The 26,850-nt window shown below is 42.9% G+C and overlaps 1 protein-coding gene across 2 annotated transcripts in view; it reads left to right on the top strand.

Moving 5' to 3' along the window:
* The window catches only part of LOC147898248 (Ubiquitin-conjugating enzyme family protein), a 120,550-nt gene that overhangs the window by 13,652 nt on the left and 80,048 nt on the right, over window positions 1-26,850 (top strand). For both annotated transcript variants that reach the window (XM_087379258.1, XM_087379259.1), the window contains exons 4-8: window positions 3,221-3,286; window positions 3,503-3,570; window positions 3,689-3,722; window positions 7,082-7,151; window positions 7,351-7,408. In XM_087379258.1, coding sequence (XP_087235384.1) covers window positions 3,221-3,286; window positions 3,503-3,570; window positions 3,689-3,722; window positions 7,082-7,151; window positions 7,351-7,408 — 296 coding nt within the window. The remainder of the gene's footprint in view (window positions 1-3,220; window positions 3,287-3,502; window positions 3,571-3,688; window positions 3,723-7,081; window positions 7,152-7,350; window positions 7,409-26,850) is intronic.

Below are 26,850 nucleotides of genomic sequence, written 5' to 3'. Positions count from 1 at the left end.
ACTCATGCTCCAAATCCTTTTGCAACTGCTGTAGCTCGTCTTTTGAAAAAGTGACGGTTCTCGCGGCCGGTGTGGGCGGTAACGGATTGACTGAGTGGGAACCCATTCGTCAATCGAGGTGGAAAAGGCCGATTCAAACACAAGAAAGAACTCTGTCCGCTTTCTTGAAGCCCAGGAGACCCCTAACAGAGAGTAGGGTACTCCAGATGAGGGGAGAGAGTGAAAGGAACGAGGGAGAGAGAGGATGAACAGAGGATAGGGGGGGCAGCAAGAGGAGAGGAGGGAGAGGAGAGGAGGGGGGTATAGAGGAGAGGAGGAGTGGAGGAGAGGGAGGGGGGGGAAGGAGAGGAGGGGAGGATAGAGGAGAGGAGGAGTGGAGGAGAGGGGGGGAGCAGCAGGCAGGAGGGAGGGGAGGGGAGAGGCAGTGTGCGGGGGGAGGAGGCAGCGCGCAGGGGGGGGCTGCAGCTGCGAGGGAGGGGAGTAGGGGGGGGGAGTCGGGGGGAGCAGAAGAAGCAAGGAGGGGAGGGAGGAGCAGCAGGTAGGAGGGAGGGGAGGGGAGAGGCAGCGCGCAGGGAGGAGGCAGCGCGCAGGGGGGGGGAGGGAGCTGCAGCAGTGAGGGAAGGGAGCAGGGGGGGAGGCGGGGGGAGCAGCAGGTAGGAGGGAGGGAGCTGCAGCAGCGAGGGAGGGGAGCAGGGGGGGAGGCGGGGGGAGCAGTAGGTAGGAGGGAGGGGAGGGGAGAGGCAGCGCGTGGGGAGGAGGCAGCGCGCAGGGGGGGGCTGCAGCAGCGAGGGAGGGGAGTAGGGGGGGGAGGCGGGGTGAGCAGAAGGTAGGGGGGAGGGGAGGGAGGAGAAGCAAGGAGGGGAGGGAGGGGGCAGCAAGGAGGGGAGCAGGAAAGAGGGCAGCAGGAGCAGCGGGGAGCAGCAGCAGTTGCTCTCGAAATTGGGGTGTTTGATATTCTTATGTTTGGATGCATCTTAAAGCATCTTCCTTGACTGTTGGGTGTTGGAAGAAATGGAAGCACAATGGAGAAAAACGAGATGCTGTAATAGATTGCTGCAAAACTGAAGTGTGGAGACTCAAGGGAGAGCCAACATAACAAAACCCTAGGGCTAACTGCCCTAACTTGACTAAGTGTCCTAACTGACCTAGATGGTACATAAACTAACTGTACCAATAGTCCTAACTGACTATAACTAGTCCTACAAGGCTCATACCAAGGTATAAGTGGCATCTATGGATAGCCCATGAGATAGCCTACAATTTGCGGACCTTCTGAGCTGTTCACATTGGCTACGAGCCTGGCACTTTCATTTTGTCAATGGAGTCAAGCTTCCCTGCATCTCTTGTTCATGATGATTGATTCAATCATTAGGAAGTGCAGAAATCATTGTGTTAAGCCAGCTGTAATCTCCTCCCAGATTTAGAAGAAGGTCGGATGAACAGATGTTTGATGAGCTAATGAGACAACCAATGAGTATCATTATCCTAGTCTCCTGGCAAGCCAGAAAGACATCTGAAATGTTCAAAAATTTTCTAGGGATGGTGTCCTGGAGTGAAGACTCTTAAATGAACTTAGCTGCTAAGGCTTTGCTCCGTAGCTTAGGTCCAGGATTTGCTACCTCTAACCCGAGTCCAAAAAGTGGATGTATTTGGTGCTGTTTTGGTTCAAATGTCCCAAGGTACTATTGGTGCTATTGAGAAAAAAATCTTCAAGAGAGTGGGTCTGTGAGATACTTAGCAAATATCACTTTGTAGCAAGCAGGGCCTGGTCCAAGCCTAGTCAATTATAGTGTCCATTCCTGGCTCAAAATGCCAAGGACCAACCACGCAGCCTAGGTAGCCTTTTGCAAACCCATGCAAAGATAATATACTAGCTCTAGTTGGGTTTATCCTACTATTATCAAATGAAGAACTTTGAACACGGCAGTATATGGCAATCCGAGTCTTGATTTATGATAATTTGGCAACATCAGCTTATTTGAAAGTCTCATGTTATTTTCAAAATTAATTTAAGGAGCTCATCATAAGTTTGAATGGGGAGCAATGTGTTGATTTCTAGCTTGGGGGAAGCAGCCCAAAGTCTGGGCCATGAATAGGAAAGGTTAGGGCCTAAAGGGCATCCCTGTCTGAAAGATTTGAAAATTTGAAAAGGCTTACTCATGCCACTGCCCTTGCTGCATGAACCAGCATGAGGCCAGAGAGAAGGAATTCAATGCTGGCTGAAGCTGAGCAGGTTGTCTTTGTGACTCTTGATTCCAATGGAATTCTTCACAGAAATGGAGAAGGAATTCAATGCTGGCTGAAGCTGAGCAGGTTGTCCAGTGACTCTTAATTCCAATGGAATTCTTCACAGAAATGGAAATATACTGGGATGCTCTGTCGTAAAACTGAAGTGGGTGCGAGAGTAATGAATGGTGACTGGCATAAAGTGCTTCAGGCGAAGAGCTAAGGCTTTTGCCAGGGTTTGGTAGGTCATGTGGAGGAGTATGATCGGTCTCCATTTTCTCAACAAAGTTTTATCCTTGCCTTTCAGGATAAGATTGATCAAATCATAGACCAGGTCCTCACCTGAAAAGTAAAGAAGCGAATGAGGTCCCAGAAGGACTTGTATATGAGCTGCTGTGTTGCATTTCTGAGCTTAATACATTTTAATGTTGTCACCCAACCTTTGATTTATAGTCTCAATACTATTATGTTTGGCTGAGAAAGGCCATGGTGGTTTGCAGACATGAGTGGTGAGGAGATGCAAGCTTTTGGAACAATGGGCGATTCCAGAGGGTTGGTATTAAACCTGGGATTGTAAAATGGGAGTTAAGGTTGCCAACATGGGGGTCTTCCCACAGTATAAGTCAGTGATATGCATGGAGATGAAAACAATTTTTAGTTCTTGTTGTGAGTTGCGTCATGTCAACTGGCTTCTCCTTGCTATAGACAAACTAAGAAGTTTTAGCATTGTGACTTCTGGAGGGTGGTTGTGCATATTTTTCTTGCTAGGGGCAGCTATATTGTAGTTAATACACTTAGAAAGGATCTTGCTCTTCTGGATAATAAGGATTGACATTGTCAGTCGATGCAGATTTTATTCTGTAATTTTATCATTGTAGTTTCTCTATCCAAATTTAATATACAAATGCAGGTTTTTGCATTGGGATTTTGTGCTTTGTTTGTTTTACAAGACCACCTTTGACAATTCTAACGGAATATTGCTGTGTAAGCACAGACTACAAGCAAGAGCAAGAAATGGAAATAGAAGCTTTGGAAGCTATTCTTATGGATGACATTCAAGGTTTGTCATATGTTTTGTTTCGCTTGCAATTTATTTCCCTTTTTTTTGGGGTCATATGGCACTTGACATCATGGGCTGGGGAGGGGAGGTCAGTCTCCTTTCCTCAGTTATCTGGACAATTTTAATTTTCATGATTAGTGTGCAGAAGATTTTCTTTTTATATGGAATTATTGATTTTCCCTTGGTGATGCAAGTCGTTACTCTTTCTTGATGCAGTGTTGGATACAACTGAATGTGGGCTCAAGACTAATTCCCCTTGCTTTCAGATAACAATATCTCCAAAGGTGCACTTTGGAATTTATTTCCTTTCTTTTATCTGAGGATTACAACAAATGCTGGCTTAGCTAGCATTCCGAGATAATATGTTGTTAACTCTATATATTTCTGTACGGTTTTTGTCAGGATGACGATGAAGAGGAGCCTACAGATATTCCAGGTAATAAGCTTGTGATGATTAGAACTTGCCTCCTGAGGTTGTATGATACGTGGATATGTCAGGTCATGGGGTGATACTTTTTGCTGCTCGTGAGCATTCCTCTGATACTGTCTCGGCTTGAAAATATTTCCATAAGTGTATAACCAAATTCAGGGTATGTTCATTGCTGTTACTTTCAAAGGCTGAATTGAAGGCTACAGAATGTTAGCAAGGAACATTTAAAAGACTGAAAGATATCTCCATTGAGGGTGCTTATTTCCTGTAAAGGACTATGAGGCTGTGTGCTCTTTGATGATATTGTCTTTGGAATTGAAAGGAAGGATGAGACTTGCCCTTTGGAAGATGATCCCTTTTCTTTTGTAAGACTTTGAGTCCCTTATCTCTGCATCTTATATCATCCAGGGAGGAGCTTTCAAAATCTGTATGTGTCTCAGGACTTTGAGTCCCTTATCTTTGCATCTTATGTCATCCAGGGAGGAGCCTCCAAGAGCTGTATTTGTCTCAGCTAACATTTTAGGAGCTGGTCGGCTGTTTTGGATCCATTATACTATTGAAGCCGTAGGTATATTTTAGTGAAAAGAGGGCCATAAACTCAGAAAATGGTGGATAGATTAGAATCATAAACAATGTCATAAAGAATCTTATATGAGAATGAGGAGAAAAAGGCATCCAAAGACTTCTTTATAAAATGGTAGATCTTTCCTTAATACGACAATTTCCCTCACCCCTCTGTAAATTTGGGGGATTGCTCTGTGGTAAAGGTTTGTAAATATTTTTACCGAATACATCAGTAAATATTTCAAACAACAATTGCGGGAAATGCATCTATCAATCATGGTATGCATTATGAGCTTTGATCTTTGAGGAGTTCAGCAGGCATGACCACTTGAAGTTGATGGATTTACGACTAAGCATTTTAATCATATTGTTCCAAAAAGAGTTAGATGACTGTCAACGTAGTAGGTAGAATGTGAAAACCATATTAGAAAAAGCTGACTGTGGGAAAGAGTTTGAGTATCTTCCTTTTCTTCTACAATGGAGTTCGACCTCAAAGGAATAGAAATCTGATGGAACTAGATAGGAGGCATGCTAGGCTAGGCTAGATAGCAAACATAATGAAATGGAAATGGAAAGCAAAAGGAAACGAAATGCTAGAAAGAAATGAACAACCAAAGGAAAGTACTTACATAACCAAAAAGGCTTGAGGCTTGATTCATTTGACAAGTGAAAGTACAATGCCTTTATAGGATAGGCACACACACACTTAGTGCCAAATGTACATGGGATAACTCCCGATATGACACGTGGCACTCCTAGACACCTACTACTATAAAACTCACACTAGGACTCACTAGAACATACCAAAATTGACTCAACTTGACTCCATTTCCTAACACCCCCTTATGGAGGAAAGGTGAGTGACTATTGGAATGGAACCAAGAACATGACAATGATGGTCATCGAACTGTGCAATGACGGTCTAGAACTAGACATTGCTCCCATGCTAACTCAGAGGCAAGTGAGCATGGCTCAGAGGCTAGTGAGCATGGTATAGACTCAGAGGCTCAACTAGTATGACTCGGAGGCTCATCACACATGGATGTATGACCAACTCAGAGGTCTAGGAGACCAATGTACCAACATCCTGGAACTCACATGCCAGGCCTGATAAATAGACTTATCAAAGCCAATACATGGCTCCCACAGTACATCCCTCTCCTGGCTCCACGTGCTAATGAGGGACATGGAGCTACATACCATAGAAAACCCATACATCATTTTAGGAGGACTATCCAAGAACCTCTATTGACACAATACACATGATTTATTGCATTCATTTTTGGGAAACATCCTAACGGCAGAGTACCCAAATACAACATGCTTAGAAAATAAATGGATCATCATCTCCATCGTCCTTTGGAGGGAGAGAGAGAGCAGTGAGAGCATGAACTTGTGTCGGAGAGTCGTCATCTTCATCGTCACTAGTAGTGGCTGCAACCCAAACTGGCATGGTCCTTAGTTTGCTATTTGGCAAGCTTCTGGTAGCATTCGTCCTCTGTATGACCAAGCTTGTTACAAAGGTGCACTTGAGAGGCTTGAATGGCTGTCTTTCCATGTGCTGGTTGAAGTTGATGTGATGAATCAAAGTATCATCTAGGCAAAGTCCAATAATAGCAAGAGATTTTAAGTTGTGTTGCTTCCATGTCTTGAGTTGTTGAGGCTCTGTTGTAGGAGGGTCATCCTCAATAACATCCCATACTTTTTTTTTTCATAAGTTAGAGAACTCATTGTGTACTTCGAGAAATGGCAACTTCAGTCTTCAGTTATACGAGGAATGTATTGGGCTGTTTCAGCAATTTAGGAGCGGGAGAAGGGATGAAGCGTAATTAGCAGCATGCTGGAGCGGATTTTGAGGGCAGGAGAAGCAGCAGTAGACGACACTAGATGGCGCACATTTCGAGGGCAAATGGTGGGGCAGAAACAGGCTGAGAATGGCGAGCAGTAGCGGGCAAAAGTGCGAGGAAAATGAGACGGAATTAGAGGCAGCAGCTGGCGCATATTTTGAGGGCATTAGGTGGCGCAAAAGGCGAGGATTTCGAGGCTGCTGGCGAGGGCTGTAGCTGGCAGGCAGCGTGAGCAGTAGAAGTAATTGTGGGCAGCACTCACACGTCGATGTAGATCAGCTCCAACAGCTCCAACAGCTCCATGGAGAGGCTAAGGTAAAGAGAAGCTCTCCAAGAATAAAGAGATGGGGAGAAAGGAGGGAATGGAAGGGAGCTCAATCATGGAGGAGAGGATGGCTTCCATTTGCGGGCTTCCCTCATCCTCTAGATTGAGCATGGAGAAGGGAAAGGTAGGAAAGGAAGCTTTGACACCACATGATGGAACTAGATAGGAGGCATGCTAGGCTAGGCTAGATAGCAAACATAATGAAATGGAAATGGAAAGCAAAAGGAAATGAAATGCTAGAAAGAAATGAACAACCAAAGGAAAGTACTTACATAACCAAAGAGGCTTGAGGCTGGATTGATTTGACAAGTGAAAGTACAATGCCTTTATAGGATAGGCACACACACACTTAGTACCAAATGTATATGGGATAATTCCCAATATGACATGTGGCACTCCTAGACACCTAGTACTATAAAACTTACACTAGGACTCACTAGAACATACCAAAACTGACTAACTTGACTCCATTTCCTAACAAATTCTATACCCTTACTGTTTCCTTACAGTAAATTGATTCTTTTGAAATCAATGCTTGCTGCCATTTATTGGTTTTCTTGGTCAAATAATATTTATTGTAGTGTCTTGGCATCTCAAGTGAGTGATTTGCTTTTTTTTTTGGTGTGCAGTACGGCTTGCTCTCATCTTTGCACACACAGACAATTATCCTGACGAACCACCATTATTGGAAGTGAAAAGGTAATGTTTATCTTGCTTGTATATGTGCTAAACTTTGGCCTCTTTTTTTCTTCTTTCTAATGTCGAATGCTTTCTTAGTTGCACAATTAATATATGTGTCACAATGAGCTTAGTTGCACAATTGGTATTTGGATGCTTTCTTAGTTGCACCATTAGTGTACGTATCGTTCTGAGCTTTAATATTTCTTTTTGACTGTAGTTTGCGTGGCGTAAAAGTGCATGATCTGCAAGACTTGAAGAAAAAGCTCGAGCAAGAGGCAAGGTTTCACCCCTCCCAATTTGAGATCCATTGATCTTATATTTCTAGTTTAGAGACATGTAGAAACACCCTTTGTCTTTGGATGTGTAAACCAAACGATTACGGATCGTAAGTGATGTAGATGGTTGTTGAGTGAACAATTCAGGTAAGGTGAGCCGTAAAGTTTTAGAGAAAGTATGATTGTCTTTTTCAATTAGAACTGAACATTAATTTGATTGCGTTGAAGTCCCCAACCAGGAGGACTTCCTTGCGGCTTGAGAAGCCGACAATGTCTTGGTAGAGAGCTGCGTATGGTGATGTCTCCTCCTGCTCTCGGACATCTCGAGCAAAGTGGGAGGTCTCGGGGGGGAAGTAGCATATTGCAAGGAACAAATCCCGGCTGTCTATGTGCTATTGAGATGGTCACCAAAAAGGCGGACTGTAAAGAACTGCTACTTCTCCCGATCCTCGTACTCCCCCTATGTCCCTCGTCTCATCTTTGTAAGCAATCTCCCATGTGTACCCGATGACAACTGGTAGTGGGCGCTCTTTGACTCTGACGTGTTTCTGTATGAAAGACTATGTCATGATTTGTATAAGATTCCGAGAAGCTCCTTGGTTCTGGCCATAAGGTACCATTACAGTTCCAAATGGTACATGACAGTGTCTTGATATATTGAGTCTCATAGACCCCGCCTTCCTTCCTGTGTGGGACGAGGGATAGATGCTTGACGGGGGCTTGTAAGGAGTCGTCCATCTCGAACTACCGCCCACTTTCCATCCTTGTGGGCTTGATTCGTTGCTATATCAGAGTGTGCCTCTCCTCAACTTGTAAGGGGGTGAGATCCTCATCCATGGAGATAGATAGATAGATAGATAGATAGATAGAGAGAGAGAGAGAGAGAGAAAGAGGTAGGACAAAGTACAAAGTAGACCAAAAAAGGAAAACTCATACAAGCCTCAGTGAGGTGGAACAAAGGCCTTGCAAGGGCACTTGCTGAGCGCTAAATTGATCTATAGAGTTCAATAGTATTAGAATTATTGACATATTCTAGGCAGTGACCAATGTAATCCATAAGTGAGTTAGGGGCACTTATGCTGCTGTTTCGTACAAACGTCCGTCGATTGTACTACTCCTGCCTACATGTGTGAGTTCGTTGCTGTTGCTGTTCCGTACAAGTCCACCGTCATATAGCACGCGTTGAGCGTCGTACATATATGCAGGTCCGTATAACGTACGGTGCACATCGTCTGTACAGTTCTATTCGTTTGTACAATTGTACGTATACCTATGCTGTACATTGTACGGTGTCCGTACCAACTGCAATACCTGCATTGAAATCCGTAGTGTCAACATAATCGTCCGTACAACGCGTGTCAGCTGTTGGCACTTTGCTCGTACACTGTCTGTACGCTTCTTTGTTAGGCTGTACCAGCCCTCCGTACAAGTAGCATCACACGACAACTGTTCTGTACACTCATCTGCAAGCCCTGTACATTCCGTACGGTTTAGCCCTTTCAGTACTCTGGGGACCTTGGGTGTGCTCACAAGCACACATTTGCACTCAAAGTGCATTTTCAGTTTGCAGTTTGGACATTGGATGTGTTCATTTGCACACATTTGCAGCTTTGGGGCTTTTGCAAGAGAATTGCAATTTTGGTCAAGATTTGGGGCTTTTTGGAAATTTGCCCTCTTTTGATTGCAATTTCCCTGTGGAAATTGAGGCTTTTGCAGACAATTGCAAAACTTGAGGGTTTTAGGCGATTTGCCCTCTTTCAGTTGCAATTTCTCACAAAAATTTGGGGCTTTTGCATTTTGGATGCAATTTGGCAGTGTACACTCACTTTGGGAGTTTTGCAGACAATTTTGGACTCATTTTGAGTGACATTGCAGACATTGGCAATTTTTGCAGTGTTATTTGGGCATTTGCAGAGCATTTTGGTGCAATTTATGCCTTTGATAGGCTGTGACAGCAAGCTGTCATTTTAGGCAGGTTTTTGCAAACTTTGGTTGTGCATCTTTGATCCAAGGAAGGGATTTCGCTTGTTAGGTTTGCTGCAATTTTTGTTTTGTCTGGTAGATATGGCTCAAAAGAACAATCCCAATGAGGTTTTTGGTGTCCTCAAACATGCAGATAATTTGGATGGCACCAACTACTCCTTATGGAGTTTTATGGTTCACAACATCTTAGTTGGCAAACATCTATGGGATTATGTCATTATGTCAACGGAGATGAGACAAGGCCAGAAACTGTGGTTGCACCTGTCACTCCTCAACAAGGTGGAGGCAGGGGTAGAGGTCAAGGTGCATGACATCAATGTACAGCCCGAAGAGAGTCGGTGAGAGGGGACATCCTTGCTTCACTCCAATCGTACTCTTGACCTAATCCGATAGGCCTCTTGGGCCACGAACTCGGCCTCTAACTGACTCATATAGGCTCATCACGTCCCATATCAGTGTCTCTAGAATCTGCAGCTCCTATAACCTCCTGATCATGCGGGATCGTGGGACAGTGCCAAAAGCCTTCAGAAAGTCTACAAAGCATGTGTAGACTTTCTGGTGTGTAGACCTCGCCTCCTCAATGATAGCCCTCAAAGTGAAGATGTGATCTAGGGTAGAGTGCTGTCTCCAGAATCCTGCCTGTCCTAGTGCCCGTTGCCCCCGAGCCTTAGAACTGATCCATAAATCTTGGCCAGAGTGTGGCCAATCATAAGGGTCGGATAGTTCCCCGTCTCCATAGGGTCCCCGGCTTTGTCTATTGGTACAATAGTGGTGGTACTCCAAGAAGGTGGAAATCCGTGACAAACAGCTTGGTTGAACATCTGTGCTAGGATCGGGGCTAGGACCTCCTGTCCATGTGCAAAGTGCTCAGTCCGGAGGCCCTCGTGGTCTTGCGCTCTCCGATTGTGTAGACGGCGAAGTGCAGCCCGTACATTCTGTGTGGTGGGCCTAGGCGTGGAGGACATATCCGGCGGTGTCTGCATCTGGGCATCATAGAGGGAACATGCATACGTGTGCCACACATCTGGGTCAGAAATGGGGATAGGTGGCTTCCCCTCTGATAGAAATCCCCATCCAGTGGTTGGGTGTCCTCCTCGAAACGATTTGACAATCTCATCCATCCTATGTGTGAGGAAACCCCGTCTCTTACGACGTGTCACTCGTCGATAGATCCTCTGTGCTTTAGGTGGCGTCAGATGATTAAAAGTCTGCTACTGTGTGAAGTGGGCTCTCGCCTCTGTGCACTCGTCGTCAAACCAAGGGTTCTGAGGCATCTTCCCATCTCTTGGCCGCCTCGATCAGGTCGTGGGAAAAGATCTGATAGAAGCGTCCTATACCACTGAGACAAGGGTGTTGGCGTTGGTGAGGTCTATGTCATCCCCAAGTATAACCGGGATCTCCCTGGCTAGATGGCTCATGTATACTGGGTCAAGAGCACGGTCAAAGTGGATCTGAGTGCATGGGGGCGTGGGGGGAGCTCTCCCTATTGTTGGCGTGGTGGTGGCGATATGGAAGGTCAAGTATTTTCAGTCTGGTATGTGCACACATCCTATGAGCTTGACACTGTCATAAATCTCCCTCTTCCTTCTCTTCCTTCTCTTCTTTATTCTCTTTATCTCCTCTTTCTTGAATAATCACCCTACCATCCTTATATACAGCAGTGAATGTTTAAAAATAGTACAGCCGTATGTTGAAAAACCCAAGTGTCATTAATGACATTCAAAATTGTTCTTGCAACCATCCTGTAGTTCCTAGAGATTTTGCCCGTACTTTCAACCCCTTCCCTTCAACCACTAAGAGGTACCTAATAGTTTTGTTGAACACTTGAGATATCATCACGTCCTAATACAAAACCATTATTACTATTTGTAGAACACTTGAGATATCATCACCTCTTAATACAAGACCATTCTTACTATTTGTAGAAAACTTGAGATATCATCACTCCTTCCCTTCAGCCACTAAGAGGTACCTAATACTTTTGTAGAATACTTGAACCATTCTTACTATTTGTAGAACACTTGAGATATCATCACCTCTTAATACAAAACCATTCTTACGATTTGTAGAACATTGGAGATATCATCACCTCTTAATACAAGACCATTCTTAGTATTTGTAGATCACTTTAGATATCATCACCTCTTAATACAAGACCATTCTTACTATTTGAGAGATTAATGGATTGAAGGTTTGAAGCTCATAGGAGACGAAGGAAGAGAAAGTCAGTTTCAACATGAGGACGACTTATGTATTATACCTTTTTGAAGACTATGAATTTAACTCAGTTTCAACATTAGGATGATAAAAATAATTAGAATATTTTGACTTATGTATTATATATTTTTGAAGACTATGAATTTTAATGAGGAGAGGCACGCACACTACTTAGTAAATACACTAGTACTACTACTAGCCTACGACTATTAAGCCTAGTAGCACCAGTGTAATTTTGAGCCTTGTATCAGCCTTTCGATAATTTTCTTTCATCGTTAGTGCAATAACAATTATTCCTTCTATCAGAAGAATCTTGCCAAATCTATTCAAAGTGATGATTTTGTAGTCTACAGCCACTATCCTTAGACTCTCAAAAATATATTAAATGTGAGCACCCATTTATCTTGTATGATCAACCCTGGACTATGCTGCGGCTACAGCTCACAGTGAACTACTTTAAGGATTCAATAAGAACAAAAATGATCAGAAATAGGACATTACTAGAACAAAAAAAATCTGAATTGATATGGCGATGTTCGGTGTGAAATAACCAAATTAAGGATTTAATAAGAAAGAAAACAATAAGAATCAATAGGCTATTCAATGGCTCAAATCTGCACACAAATTATAATGTGCCTCCCAACTCTTATGCATTCTAGCTCCTCATGTTTGACAAGAATGCAAATGATAATGAAATCACATTGTGTTTACTTTCAAAGCAAGCAAAGCACAAAAAATAAATGCAAACGTATTGGATGAGGATTAAATAGGTATAGATATAGATAGACCTATATATATGCATTCATATATAATTGATGATTTAAGTTGGACGGTTGTAATAATAGTATGTGTACTACCATTGGGATTAGGACTACTATTGGTAATATTGTATGTAGTAGTAGGAGAACTACCTTTAAGGAACACTCCAATAAAATTACTAATGGTAGTGAGACAAAACTACCACTAGTAGTTTGGTAATTACCCCTAACATCTACAACAAATATTTGATGGGTAGCTAGTATTAGGTCAAAAGGCCCCAATTGTGCTATAATAATGGACCAAAAAAGGGAGTGCTATAGCATCACCTAAGGGTCACTTTGTATCCATGAAAGAAACAAGTTGGTGCAACCTAGGTCCTACAGATCTAGGTCATGTGGAGTGGTTCGTCTCTTTCCTTGATAAAAAAGTTACACTACCTTTGATAGTAACTACAAAGGTTGCTGCCATAGTGCCGTAGAGTAGCCCCTAGGTTGCACCATCATCCTTTTTTGCTTTTGAGCCATTAAGTTTGATCCATTGATTTTTATGTAGAATTATTCTACTATATGTTCACATGTCCTTAATGGAATCTTCGATATAATCCCTTCCATTGTAAGTACTTTTACTATAAGTTTCACATATCCTTAACAAACCACTAGGCTGCAATACAGATTCATTCTTATGTTTCAAGCCTCAAACTCAAACACCCTTGTAAAAGGTGTTAGAATTATTGCTATAATTTAGCAGTGACCAATGTAATGTAATAAGTAGGTTAGGGACACTTTTTCCTCACTTAGAGGTTTTTCCCCCTAACCTTTGTTAGTTCACTAACTATGGTTAGTGAAGGATAAGGTTTTGTCACTTAGACAAAACCTATCACTCCATTTAGTTGTAACACTCTCATCTAATTGCAACTACGTTTTCAGCTCTCTCACTCTCCTGTTTCTTGCTCTCAGTGTTGCTCTCTCCCCTTCTCACATTTGGTATCAGAGCAGGTTGACCCTGCTCTCTGCTTCTTGCCTCCAGCTCTAGCTCGCAAGCTCCATTTGTTCACCGTGTGTACAATTCGTATGGACTGATTCCGTACAATCCCGAACAGTACCTGCGCTGCTATTCATCATCGTCATCGTACAACAGTCTTCAGCCGTACAGATCGTCGCCAGAGTGTACGGTTCGCCGTATAGTTTTGTACAGCTCCATCGCCATCGTCGCCTACAGCTCCAGCGCCGTACAGCCTGCAGCTCCAGCGTCGTACAGTCTGCAGCCTCTTCCATACCGTGCATCGTCGCCAACCGTACATCGTCCATACCGCACGTGTGGCGCCGTACATACCATACATACCGTACAACCTGCAGCAGACATATCGTCCGTACAGTACGGTCATCCGTACTTTTGTCGTGCAGTCATCGTACAAGCCGTATAGTTGCATTTGGCCTTCTGAGCAGGTTTCATTCCTGTAACTTTTGAAGTTGGTTGTCTGGCAAACTTTTCTTTGCAAGGAGCCATTGTTTGGCTAGACACATTTTTGGACAGATTTGAGCACATTCTGTGAATTGGGCATTTTGTTAAATTTGGGGCTTTTGTCAAACTGCCCCAAGTTGTGCTCAATTTCAATTTGAAGCTTGGGGCTTTTGTCCATTTTTTGGCACACATTGCAAGCAAATTGTAAAGATTGGCCAAGAAATTGGGGCTTTTGCAGGAGATTAGCTATTTGGGTGAAATTTGGCTCAATTTCAACTCCAAATTTGGGGCTTTTGTTCAGAAATTGTAGATTTGGGGCGTTTAGTAAATTTGCCCCTTTTTGGTTGCAATTTCAAGCCACAAATTGGGGCTTTTGTGTTGGGAGAGCAATTTGACAGATTTCAGTTCACATTGCCTTTCTGTGAGTGCTTTGAAGCGCTTTTGGCAGGTTTTGGAAGAGATTGCATGCTTTGGCAGATTTCTGACAGAGACATTACAGAGATTTGAGTTGCATTTTTAGCCAGTGTTTGGCTGTGTTTTTTTTGGGATTTGTGCACTCCATTCCCAGCAAGGGAATTCAGATTTGCATTTGCTGTATTTTCTTTCTTAGACATGGCCCAGCAAAATCAGAATGATTTCGGTTTCAGTGGTCTCTCACAAGAGGACAAGCTGGATGGTACCAACTACTCCCTCTGGAGTTTTATGGTACGCAATATTCTGATTTCTCGTAATTTGTGGGACTATGCAAGTGGGGATGAGTTCCGGCTACCAAATGTGGCACCTAATACCCCTCTTCAACAAGGAGGAGGCAGAGGTCGTGCACAGGGTACAGCTGCAGGTACAGCTGCAGCACAAGTTATTGGTGCAGTTATACCTACCACTCCAGAGCAGAAGAGATGGGATTCACATGATGCTTTAGCTTTGTCGTGTATTTCTCTTTCAGTGAAAAGATTCATCATTCCACATATCCGGTCGTGTAAGACCTCAAAGGCAGCATGGGATATTTTGGAGAGTGTATGCAGCTCGGAATGATGCGAGGGTGTCTTTTTTGAAAAGAGAATTGTCTCATACACATATGGAAGAGGGTGACTCCATGTCAGTGCACCTCACAAAGCTACAGGATTTACGAGAGTAGTTGCTGAATATTGATGAGATCATTCCTGATTCAGAGATGATTACCACTACTCTGAATTCTCTTCCTGAGTCTTATCTCAGCTTTCATACCTCGCTGAATTTGTCGTTGAGGGGGGGTGCAAATCCTCTCACTTTTCACGAGCTGATAGGACTTCTGCTGCAGGAAGAGTAGACAAGGAAAAACATGGCTTCACGAGCAGGTGAACATGCCATGCTCTCAAAATTCAAGCCTAAAGTAAAGGGACAGGCAAAGACTTCAGCAAATCAGCCTTCCAGTGGTTCAGGACAGCCTTCTCAAAAGGCTAAGGGTGATGCAGGTAAGCCCAAGAAGAAGGGAATATGTCATTATTGCAAAAAGCCAGGTCACTACATTGGAGAATGCAAGAAAAGGCTTGCAAAAGAAAAGAAAAACAGCTCCGGTATGGCTGTCTCAGATTCAGCTCCTCATGCATCTGACAATGAGCAAGCTACAGCCAACATTGTGGAGCACGACTATTTTTTCTTGTCTTGCATTTCAGACTCTTAGTTGGCTGCTCGGGATAGTACAGCCACTTGTAATGATGACACTTATGCTTTTCTGACATGCAGTTATGATTCTTCCAAGGATGCATCAGCTTTCAGTGTCAATGAGACACATAATACATGGTATTTTGACAGCGGTGCCTCAAAGCATATCACTTCCAGGGAGTGTCTCTTCACATCTCTGCATCCACCACCTGTTGGTAAAAAGGTCACATGTGCCAACAACTCCTCCTATTCAGTCCGTGGTACATGAGAAGTTGAACTTACAGCCATTGATGGCTCAACATTCAGAATTTCTGATGTCTTGTATGTGCCTGGTATCACAAAAAATCTACTCTCAGTGTCCACTCTTAACAGAGCTGGAATTTAGGTCATTTTTGAAGATGACAAGTATGCAGTCCATGATAGAGAGCATGACTATGCCTTGAGATTGTCTGGCACTCTGTTGCGTGGTCTTTTTCAGCTTGACATGTATGAGAAAAGACCAGCACATGCTCTTACAGTTTCCACTCCTACTGCTGCTATGCAGAATGCGGACACATGCATTATGGCAGCTTGATGACGCTTCAAGAACATGCCATGGTTGATGCATTGCCTCCTCTTGAAACACCTCCTTCACATGCCTGTGAAGGGTGCATTCTTGGTAAAATGCACAGATCTCCTTTTAAGAAGGATGGATCAGTTAAAGCTGTTCGAAAATTACAGCTTATACATACTGATGTCTGTGGTCCCATGAGGACTCCATCATTGGGTGGTCATCTTTACTTTGTCACTTTTATAGATGACTACTCCAACTACACTTGGGTTTATGGGCTGAAACGCAAATCAGAATTGTTTATGGTCTTCAAACACTTTGCAGCCATGGTTGAGAATGAATCCGGACTCAAGATACAGACATACGCACTGATAGAGGAGGGGAGTACTTGTCTGCAGATTTTGATGCTTTTTTGAAAGACAAGGGCATTGCACATCAGCTTAGAGTGAGGCTAACTCCTCAGCAAAATGGGAAAGCTGAGAGAAAAAATCGTACTCTTATGGAGATGGATAGATGTATGCTGAAAAGCAAAAAATTGCCTCACAAATTTTGGCTTGAAGGTCTCATGTGTGCCAATTATGTTTTAAATCGGGCACCCACAAAAGCTTTGAAGACCAAGACTCCCTATGAAGTTTGGCAAGGGAGAAAGCCTTCTGTGGATCATTTCCGTGTCTTTGGATCCCTTGCTTATGGTCATGTACCTGTTGAGTTTCAGCATAAGTTGTCTAATAAGGCAATTAAATGCATTTTTTAACAAGAAAGTGATATATTCCATTCAAAACGAATAAATGCATTTTTGTTGGGTACAGTGCAGAAAGCAATGGGTACCGTCTCTACAATCCTGTCACACACAAGATCATTGTTAGTAGAGATGTAATATTTTCAGAAAATTCAGCTCACACTCAAGCTGAATTTGATATGCCTTCTTCTTCCGGTGATGTCTTTGAGGGGTTACTACCCATTGCCTTGGGTTCCCCTGCTGATGAAAATCAGAATTTTCAGATACCTCCACATGCTCCGATTCAGCCACAGGATGTCATACCACCTCCACAAGCCGTGGAAGAGGTTGTTCAGCAAGAAATTGCAAATATACATGCAGCTTGGTCAAATGAAGATAATATTGCAGATTTTAAAGCTGAATTGCAGATCACTTTTGACATGTCAGATTTGGGGCTGCTACACTTTTATTTGGGGATCCAGTTCACTCAAGAGCAAAGTGGCATCGGTATGTCTCAATCCAAGTATGTGCAAAAACTCTTGGACAAATTCAACATGCAGGATTGTAAGCCCATAGCTACTCCCATGGAGCCGGGGCTGAAGCTTACAATGCATGAAGTAGGTGAATCATTTGATGTCACACTCTACAGTCAGGCTGTTGGATGCCTCATTTATCTCTGCAATACACGACCTGATATTCAGTTTGCAGTTTCTCAGGTGAGCAGATATATGCACAGCCCAAAGACTATGCATTGGCAGGCTGTAAAATGCATCTTCCGTTATTTGCAAGGTACCAAGTCTTTTGGCTTGATGTTTCCCAGGGGGGATGACTTGTAGATGCATGCCTACAGTGACTCAGATTGGGTTGGAGATTATGACACTAGGCAGTCCACAAGTGGCAGTTGTTTCTTTTTGGGTAAATCTTGTATTTCTTGGTTGAGCAAGAAACAATCTACAGTGGCTACCTCTTCATGTGAAGCTGAGTACAGGGCAGCTTTCACAGTGACAGTTGAATGTGTTTGGCTGCGTCGTTTATTTGCTGATCTTCATCTTTCATTGGAGGGTCCTTCTCCAATTCTCACTGATAGTCAGAGTGCTATTACAGTAGCAAAGAATCCTGTGTTTCATGCTCGCACGAAGCACATTGAGGTCATTATCACTACGTCAGAGAGAGAAGTTGCATGCAGGAGAGGTCAGCATGATCTATGTGTCAACACATGACAATGTTGTAGACATTTTCACCAAAGCACTTCCACGTGAAAAGTTGGAGGCATTTCGTAGTGCCCTGAACTTTTCTTCTTTTGGTGATTGATCTTTTCCTTGTATGTGACATTGGCACTGCAGGGGGGTGTTAGAATTATTGCTATAATTTAGCAGTGACCAATGTAATGTAATAAATAGGTTAGGGGCACTTTTCCCTCACTTAGAGGTTTTTTTCCCTAACCACAGTTAGCTCACTAACTATGGTTAGTGAAGGATAAGGTTTTGTCACTTAGAGAAAACCTATCACTCCATTGAATTGTAACACTCTCATCTAATTGCAACTACGTTTTCAGCTCTCTCACTCTCCTGTTTCTTGCTCTCACTGTTGCTCTCTCCCCTTCTCACAAAAGGGATAATGTAAGCTACATTCAATCCATCGAATCTTTTGAATGAAAATTCTATTGAAAATTCATGTATCATCAATAGGATTTCATCCATTATATGTTCATTTGTCTTTAATAGTATGTCTAAAAATTCATGTATCTTCAATATTATTTCTCTCATGTGTTCCAATATCTTCAAAATGATACCTTTATTTATATGACTTGAGCATTGATTTCTATTTATCAAACACAATTTCACTCCACCTATCCTTTAGAATGAAATTTTTTCGCAAAAAGTGGGCCAAACATAAGGTCTTTCCACATATTCTTAAGAATGAAAAATTTGGCCTTGAGTTAGCAAGTCTATGGAACGAGGGTAAGGCCAAAGTTTGGTACGGTGCATTAGGTCTTGATTAATGCTTCTTTAGGCTTTGATTATTTAATGTATTAACTTCACGACTATTATTTATGCTTGAACATTTAATGTATTAATTTCATGACTTAAGATTTTATGAAGTTATATCTCACATGTCCCATATTTAATGGAATTAATATCCTACATAACACAACAAAGTATCATCATAGCCCTTCCCAAAATCATTGCTACCTGGCAACTCTCCTGGCATTTTCACTGCCTTGCATTTGAGTTAGCTATGATGAAGAATGTTGCCTGCCTTTGCACCCTCTTAGAGTTACCGTCAGCATGATCTAATTTCATGGATCCCAAAACTTGAGACTTGGAGATTCCCATATCACACCGGCGGTAGCTATCTTGTCCACTCTCAATGCTAGTAAGAGCTGGTCCCCATAGACCGATAAAAGAAGTCTTTTTGAAGGTTCAATTTTTTCCCTCCGTCTTCGACAGGCCCCATGATGGAATAGGATATATTCACCACCCTACATTTAATGCAAGAATTGACACAACTTTTTTTGGACCTGACTATGTGCTAAAATTGCAAACTGGGAGATTCCCATATCACACCAACGATAGCTGTCTTGTCCACTCTCAACGCTAGTAAGAGCCGGTCCCCATAGACCGGTAAAAGAAGTCTTTTTGGAGATTCAATTTTTTGCCTCCGTCTTCTCCGGCCCCATGACAGAATAGGATATATTCACCATCCTATATTTAATGCAAGAATTGACACAACTTTTTTTGGACATGACTATGTAGCTTACATCCCCAAATTGGTGCTAAAATTGCAGCCCGGGCATCTCCATGTGCCGGGGGGTGTCCCTAGCGACCCCTTGGACTTGCTCTATTTGTCTAGTTGGGTCTCTCCATGAAAATCGGAGTAGGGCCTATTTTCCCCATCTAGTAAAACTCTATGCATCAATATGTATGTATGCATGTATGTATGTATGCATGCATGCATCCATGTATGTATGTACACACACACACTATGTATATATGTATGCATGTATGTACATACATACATACATACATACATATATATATGTGTGTGTGTGCGTGTGTGTGTGTGTGTGTGTAGATGCATATATGTATATATTATGTATATATTGATGCATACAATTTTGACATATGGAGAAAATGGACATGAAAACCATCTAAATTGGCTCTTGCCGTTCGATTTGATATAACACATGATCCCATTTGGATTTGTAAGTCCAAAGATATGGGGTTGTAGTTTTAGGCTCTTGCCGTTAGATTTGATATATGACATGATCCCATTTGGATTTGTAAGTCCAAAGATATGGGGTCCTACTTTTAGGGCTTGAATGCGTGAAATAGGCAGCGCATTAATGCGTTGGTGTTAACAGTCCAAAGACGTGGGGTCCTACTTTTAGGGCCTGAATGCATGAAATAGGCAGTGCGTTAATGCGCTGCCTATTTCATGCATTCAGGCCCTAAAAGTAGGACCCCACATCTTTGGACTGTTAACGCGCTGCCTATTTCATGCATTTAGGCCTCAAAAGTAGGACCCATTGGCAACACAATGGGGTCCTACTTTTGAGGCCTAAATGCATGAAATAGGCAGCGCGTTGCCTATTTCAGGCATTCAGGCCCTTAAAGTAGTACCTCGTATCTTTGGACTTGCATATCCAAGTGGGGTGATGTCATATATTAAATCGAAGGGCAAGACAACACAATGGGGTCCTACTTTTAAGGCCTAAATGCATGAAATAGGCAGTGTGTTAATGAGCTGCCTATTTCAGGCATTCAGGCCCTTAAAGTAGTACCTCGTATCTTTGGACTTGCATATCCAAGTGGGGTCATGTCATATATCAAATCGAACGGCAAGATCCAATTTAGATGGTTTTCATGTCCATTTTCTCAATTAACTAAAACTATATTCATCATATAATGTTGTTGATCAATTTTTGGCATACCCCCCCAAAATCAAGACCCCCCATTGCAAAGAAAGGTAAAGAACACAAGTGCTTGCTCTTATGCTCATGAGACAACAACATGCATGACATGGAAAACCAATGGGGTCTTACTTTTGATGTTTGTATGTATGTATATATGTATATATGCATGTACATACATACATACATATATATATATGTGTGTGTGTGTGTGTGTGTGTGTGTGGTGTGTGTGTGTGTGTGTGTAGGTCGCGAGACAAAGCCCCGTACAGCTCCCCCTTCTGCCCGTACACCTGTACGGCTGTCGTACAGGTGCCGTACACGGTACGTCAGTACGGACAGCCCGTACGACCAGACTGCTCCCCCTGCGTAACCTGTGTAATCTCGCTCCAATCCTGCGTGTGTGTGCGTCGATATCGTTTTTCCCTTCCGAAGCTTTTTTTGTGTGCATCCGTACACTTATGCCACCCTCCGTACATTTCAGCTCGTTTGCCCTCCGTCAGCATCTCCGTTCTCGCTAGTAACCCTGCACAGTCTTCATCCGTACATCTGTACGGTCGCCGTACGGCGTCCGTACGTCTGTACGTTTTCGTACCAGCCCAACCTTCCCGTACAGTCAGACTTCCCCCCCGTGCAGCCCGTATATACTATAGCGCAGCTCATTATCGTACAGTTTGGTACCTCTTGCCGTACAAGTTTTGGGGTTTCCCTCCGGTATCTTCCCTAGCTGGGTCTTCCGCCAAATCTCACCTATCTCTTTGCTCTCTCCTTACCAGTTATACACTTCCTCTTCTCTCTTGTAGGCTTCCTGTGATATTTCTTTGGGACTGGTTTTTTTTGGCTTTCACTACCCTTTTACAGGTACTTCATTCTCAAGCTCCTTTTCTTACAAAGTCATGGCAGAGTATTCATATGAAAAAACATTTCAAAAGGAGCGCTCGGCTCCTTGCAAGAAGCAAAAGCAGGTTGAGGGTCAGCATGACCCGATGCATGACACTCTTGAGGCTTAACTGGTATATGATGTAATGCATGAAGGATTTGCAGATACGAGAAAAGAGTGGAAAGACTCGGTTCCTTCAGTTGGCCTCATGGTTGAGGTCGATGAAATTGTGGATCCAGTCAGAGATTATGCCAAGAATGCAGTCATATTATTCTTTCCAGGCCGGATGCCACCTGCTACAGAGATAGGCAACTGGCTGACACGCACATTGGCTGGCTCTTTTGTTCGTAAAGTACACTATGCAGCCAGGGGCTTTTTTGAGGTTATCATGGTGGATGAGATCCACAGACAAATGCTTTTGGAACATTCACCTCTCTTTTTTGGGTAGCAAATGGTGCATGTCTTGCCATGGTCTCCCACAAGGGACTTTCAGGCTTTAATCCGACACAGATGCCCAGTCTGGGTTGAAGTTGTTGATTTCCCCCAATGTATGGCTTCACTTTTGCCTAAAATTGCAGCATCTTTAGGTAAAGTGGTCTGCCCACCACGGCCAAATGGCAACTCAAACAGATTTTGCATTCTCTGGGATACTGATAATCCCACACCGGACTCTTATTCAGTCACGGTGAATAATGTGAACATGGGAAGTGCCTTTTATAAACTCAAATGGGGTTTATTTGCAGGGGCCTGTTTTGAATGCAAAAAGTTTGTACACATGGCTTCACAGTGTCCAATGAATCAACATAAAATGCCTCATGTCACCTTGCCAGTTCACATGCCTACTAAAGATGCTCCTACTCCAGTTGCCAACAAAAATAAAAGCAGTAGACAGCATTCTGGGAGTCAGGATAAAGGCAAAGATCCAGTAGCTACCAATGCTAATCTCACTTCACATTCACCTCCTGCTACTCAATCCTTGACCAAAGGAAAGCAACCTTCAACTGATGGCTGGCAGAGCCTAAGAAAAGTTATTTCTGCTCGAAGAATTCCACCCCCCCATACTTGGAATGGTGCATCTTCTAGCGGAAACACCCCAGAGATAAATACAAGAATTGGGATTACATGGGCTGCAGTAACAGCCAGCAGAACACTCTTCCCTGAAGAAGAGGTTGCTGCTTTGCTGTCTACTTCTCAGGCGACTACTTCTTCTCAGGGGCGAGGCCTCGACCCTGAGATAGAAATGCAAGGCTGACCTCATATATTTTGCTGCTGTACATAGTTGTTACATTACTATAAATACCTGTATATATGACTGCTCACATCAAATGTTTTACACTCAATGTCCAGGGCATGTGTGACAATAGGAAATGGAAATCTGTGTGGCTGTACATCAATAGATTTCAGCCTGACATAGTGGCATTACAATAGCACAACCAACATATTTATGCAGGCAAGACAGGACACTACTGTGGATATGACATTTTCTATGCTGGGGAGCACTCTTTCTCAGGGGTTGTCCTTCTGATCAAACATGAGCTTCAACCAGTCATTGCATTAAATGACAACAAAGGCAGATGGCTTGTTCTCCAATGCATTATTAGAGGAGAGGTGTTTGAATTTGTTTCAGTTTATGCACCTCAGTCCTCTCGAGAAAGAACTGCAATTTGGGATGCCATGCAACAATATCCGTGGAGATATCATGCCTACATATGTGGGGATTTCAATAATGCTCCACAACAGGGAGACAACACTTCCAGACATGATCATATGTTATCTCCTGAAAGGCATGCATGGTCTCAACTACTTTTGCATTTGGATCTGGTTGACCTTTGGAAGGAATTGCAGCCTTTGTCACCGGGCTACACTTTTCAACATAATGCTCTTTCCGCTTATCAGGCACGACTGGATCGTTGGTATAGTGTCGCTCCCCAACAAAATGGGGATTTCGCATGCAAAATGTGGATTGACTATGCCTTTGTGCATTCAGACCATGCACCACTATGGCTGCGGTTATCTTTTCATAAGATGCCAGATGATAGATTGCCACAAAGGAGACATCTAATCATAAACAATAGTTATTTGCAACATGCTGAATTCAAGGCAATGGTTACTGAAGCAGCTCATTGTCTTTCCTCTAGCAGCCATCTTCATGCTGATGATGCCTGGGATTCTTTTATTTCTAAAATGCAAGTGGTGATTAGAGCTTATGGCAAGTCTTACATGAAGACTCTGAGGTAAACCATTGCTCAGGCCAAATCTACTTGTCAAGACCTCACTGAACTCAGTCATCATCGTTCGTTGTCCATGCATGAGCAAACAACACTATGTCAGGCCAGACATTGTCTTAAACTAAATGATCACAGGAAACTGGCAAAATGGGAGACTAGAGCAAGACAAAGAGCCTTCACAGATAAAGGTTGCTCTTCCAAAGAATTTTTCAAGAGTTTACATCAGAGGAGAATCAAAACAGAAATTTGCAGAGTGCTTATGCCCGATGGATCATGGACTACTTCACAGTCACAGCTTGTCTCTGTTTGTGTGCATCACTTCTCTCAGCAATTTGGCTCTGCAGCTCCTCCCTCGCAATAGATTTTGCTTGCACGAAATTTACTGTTGCAACATGTTTCTCCAATCATTTCCCCTACTCAAGCTTTGGAATTGGAGGAACCCTTTACGGAGAGGGAACTGTCAGATGCGATCAAATCATGTGGCAGATGGAAATCCCCCGAATGGGATGGTTTAACAGTCGAGTTTTTTCTAGCATACTGGCCTATTTTGAAGCATTCATTGCTATATATGGTGAATGTTGCGTGGCAAAATCAGAAAATGCCGGACACATGGAAGAGAGGTCTTGTTAAACTCCTTCCTAAAAAACAAATTTGTGAGTCTTTGGCAGACTGGAGACCTATCACTCTTATGCCCGTAATTTACAAAGTCACTACCAAAATGATTGTTGATCGGCTAAAGGGGTTTTTACATGATGGGTTGCATCCTGCGCAATATGGCTTTGTCCCACGTAGGCAAATCACAGATAACATTGCTAATGCCTACATTGGAATTGAATATGCCAAATACACACAGCAGGATGTTTTGTTATTGCAAGTTGATATTGCCAAAGCCTTTGATACAGTTCAGTGGGATTTTATTTCATCGACTATGCAGGCTTTGGGTTTTGGCACAAAAATGCAGCAACTCATCACTTGGCTATATCAAGATAGTGAAGCTGCCTGCATACTTTCAGAGATATCTCTCCATCCTGGACTCTTGCTTGCTCTGTCAGACAAGGATGTCCACTGAGTGCTTTACTTTTTGCCATAGCTGTGCTATAGATAGGACTGTTGTGAGTCAATCAATTCTGACCATATTTTTGTGTCGACAGAGTGTTGAATCATCATCCACTGCTTCAATATCTGGATCACCTCTTGGACACTGACCAGCTGCACGGTTCGAAGATTCTTGGCAGTCGCAGCATGATTGCTCAGACATATGCTGATGATTCATTCTTTACTCCAAAAAATACTCGGGCTGATCTGTCCATGATTATACATATGGATTGGCTGCTGGCCTTCGGGTAAATTTTCAGAAATCAAAATTGCTGCCTTTACATGCACAGGAATGGCACAACCTTCTGTGGCCTAGGGAAATTGTCCCCGCTTCTCAATTCATTCAACATCTTGGTTATCCTCTAGGCTGGGGACTCACCCGTTCACAACAAACTGATTGGGTGCTAGTAAAGTTAGGGCCAAACTTGATATTGGAAGCTTGCAACTTGGCCATTACATGTTCGTCTGCAAATTACACAATCCATTTTGATAGCATACATACAATTTTATCTGCCTCTCACTATGTTCACTAAGGCAGATCTGGTTTCATTTATGTCAGCTATCATGGAAATTTTCTGGCGTTCAAAACATGGTAAGAAAAGTCTCAGATTACTCTCCATGCATCGTCTCTGTTCTCCAAAGATGCACGGGGGTCTGAACATTCTCAATATTCAAATGCATTTACTTGCTCACAGAGGGAAAATGATGATACAGTTTATACAAGGAGATCAGCCTTGGGCTTTCATGATCCGCTCTCTCTTATTACATCTTCATACATCTGCCTTTGGGAATTGGCAGCCTACTCAGTGGGATTTTTTATTTGGCTCTATCCAAGGCAAGATCAGAGGATGCCCTTTTGTCTCTTGTCTGCTTCTTGATTGGAAACACATTCTATCCCACTTGGAATGGCAAGGCAGGGACTCTCTCTCGGGCAACTTTTTGAGGGTAGAGAATCTCTTTTGGTCTAAAGTATTCCACCCTCCTTTGGCCATACAAGAACCCCGACTTTCTTATTTCTCTCCTTCAAAGGCATTTCATCTGTGGCGGATGTACTTCAGGATGATGGCACAATTCTATCCTTTTCTATGGCTGCTCGCAAATATGGCTTGGGAGCTCATTATCGTCCTTTATGGCATAAAATTTCAGCAATGCTCCAACCGTACTTGCCGGTACCTCATTTGGAACTTCAGCATCGGCTTGAGGATTGGATTTTACGCTCTCCTTCCTCATACGCCTGTCCTTTGAAGCTCACATATCACAGTGTCATCACTGTATAAAGTGTTATTACCTCCACCTTGGATTTCCAACAGAGCAAATACTGTTTGGCATATGGATCGTCCAATGAAGTGGTGGAGAAAAAGGCTGCGTCTCCTTTGGCATTACAAAGTCCCTCTTTGACAACAGCTTTTCCTATGGCGAGTTCTCCTTGGCATTTTTCCATCCGGACAGTTACTTGCACACAGACATATTGCTTCAGCTGTTTGTCACAGATGCCAGCACTCTACTGAATCAATGTTTCACATCTTTTGGTCCTGTCCAAATACTTCTGATCTCATTGCTCTCATCAGACAGAGGCTTCGACAGCGAGTTCCTACTATTACTTTTGGCAGATTTTTCTGGTTGTTTGGCTTTCATCCATAGAGACAGGGTTTTGATTTATTTTTTGTATGGGTGCGCTATTGGACCCTATGGACTTTATGGATGGATAGAAATCAAAGAGTCTTTGGTGATCCACTATTTTCATCCTTTCTTTTTTTCAAACGATCTCTGCAATAATCATTCTACGATTGTTTTCAGACTCGTTTGATTGATCAGGATGTGTATACAGCTTATACTGAGATCTTTAGTTGAGTAGTAGCTACTTCGTTTTTGAAGTAACTATGAATGTAATTATTCTACAGAAATAAAAGATTTCTTCCCACAAAAAAAAAAAAGTGTGTGTGTGTGTGTGTGTGTGTGTGTTTTGATGCATATATGTATATATTGATGCATGCAAT

The sequence above is a fragment of the Dipteris shenzhenensis genome, chromosome 9 (genome assembly GCF_047967505.1).
Source record: "Dipteris shenzhenensis isolate YYH24624 ecotype China chromosome 9, Dip_SZ_1.0, whole genome shotgun sequence".
NCBI lineage: Eukaryota > Viridiplantae > Streptophyta > Polypodiopsida > Gleicheniales > Dipteridaceae > Dipteris > Dipteris shenzhenensis.
This window is presented reverse-complemented; position numbering and strand designations above follow the sequence as displayed.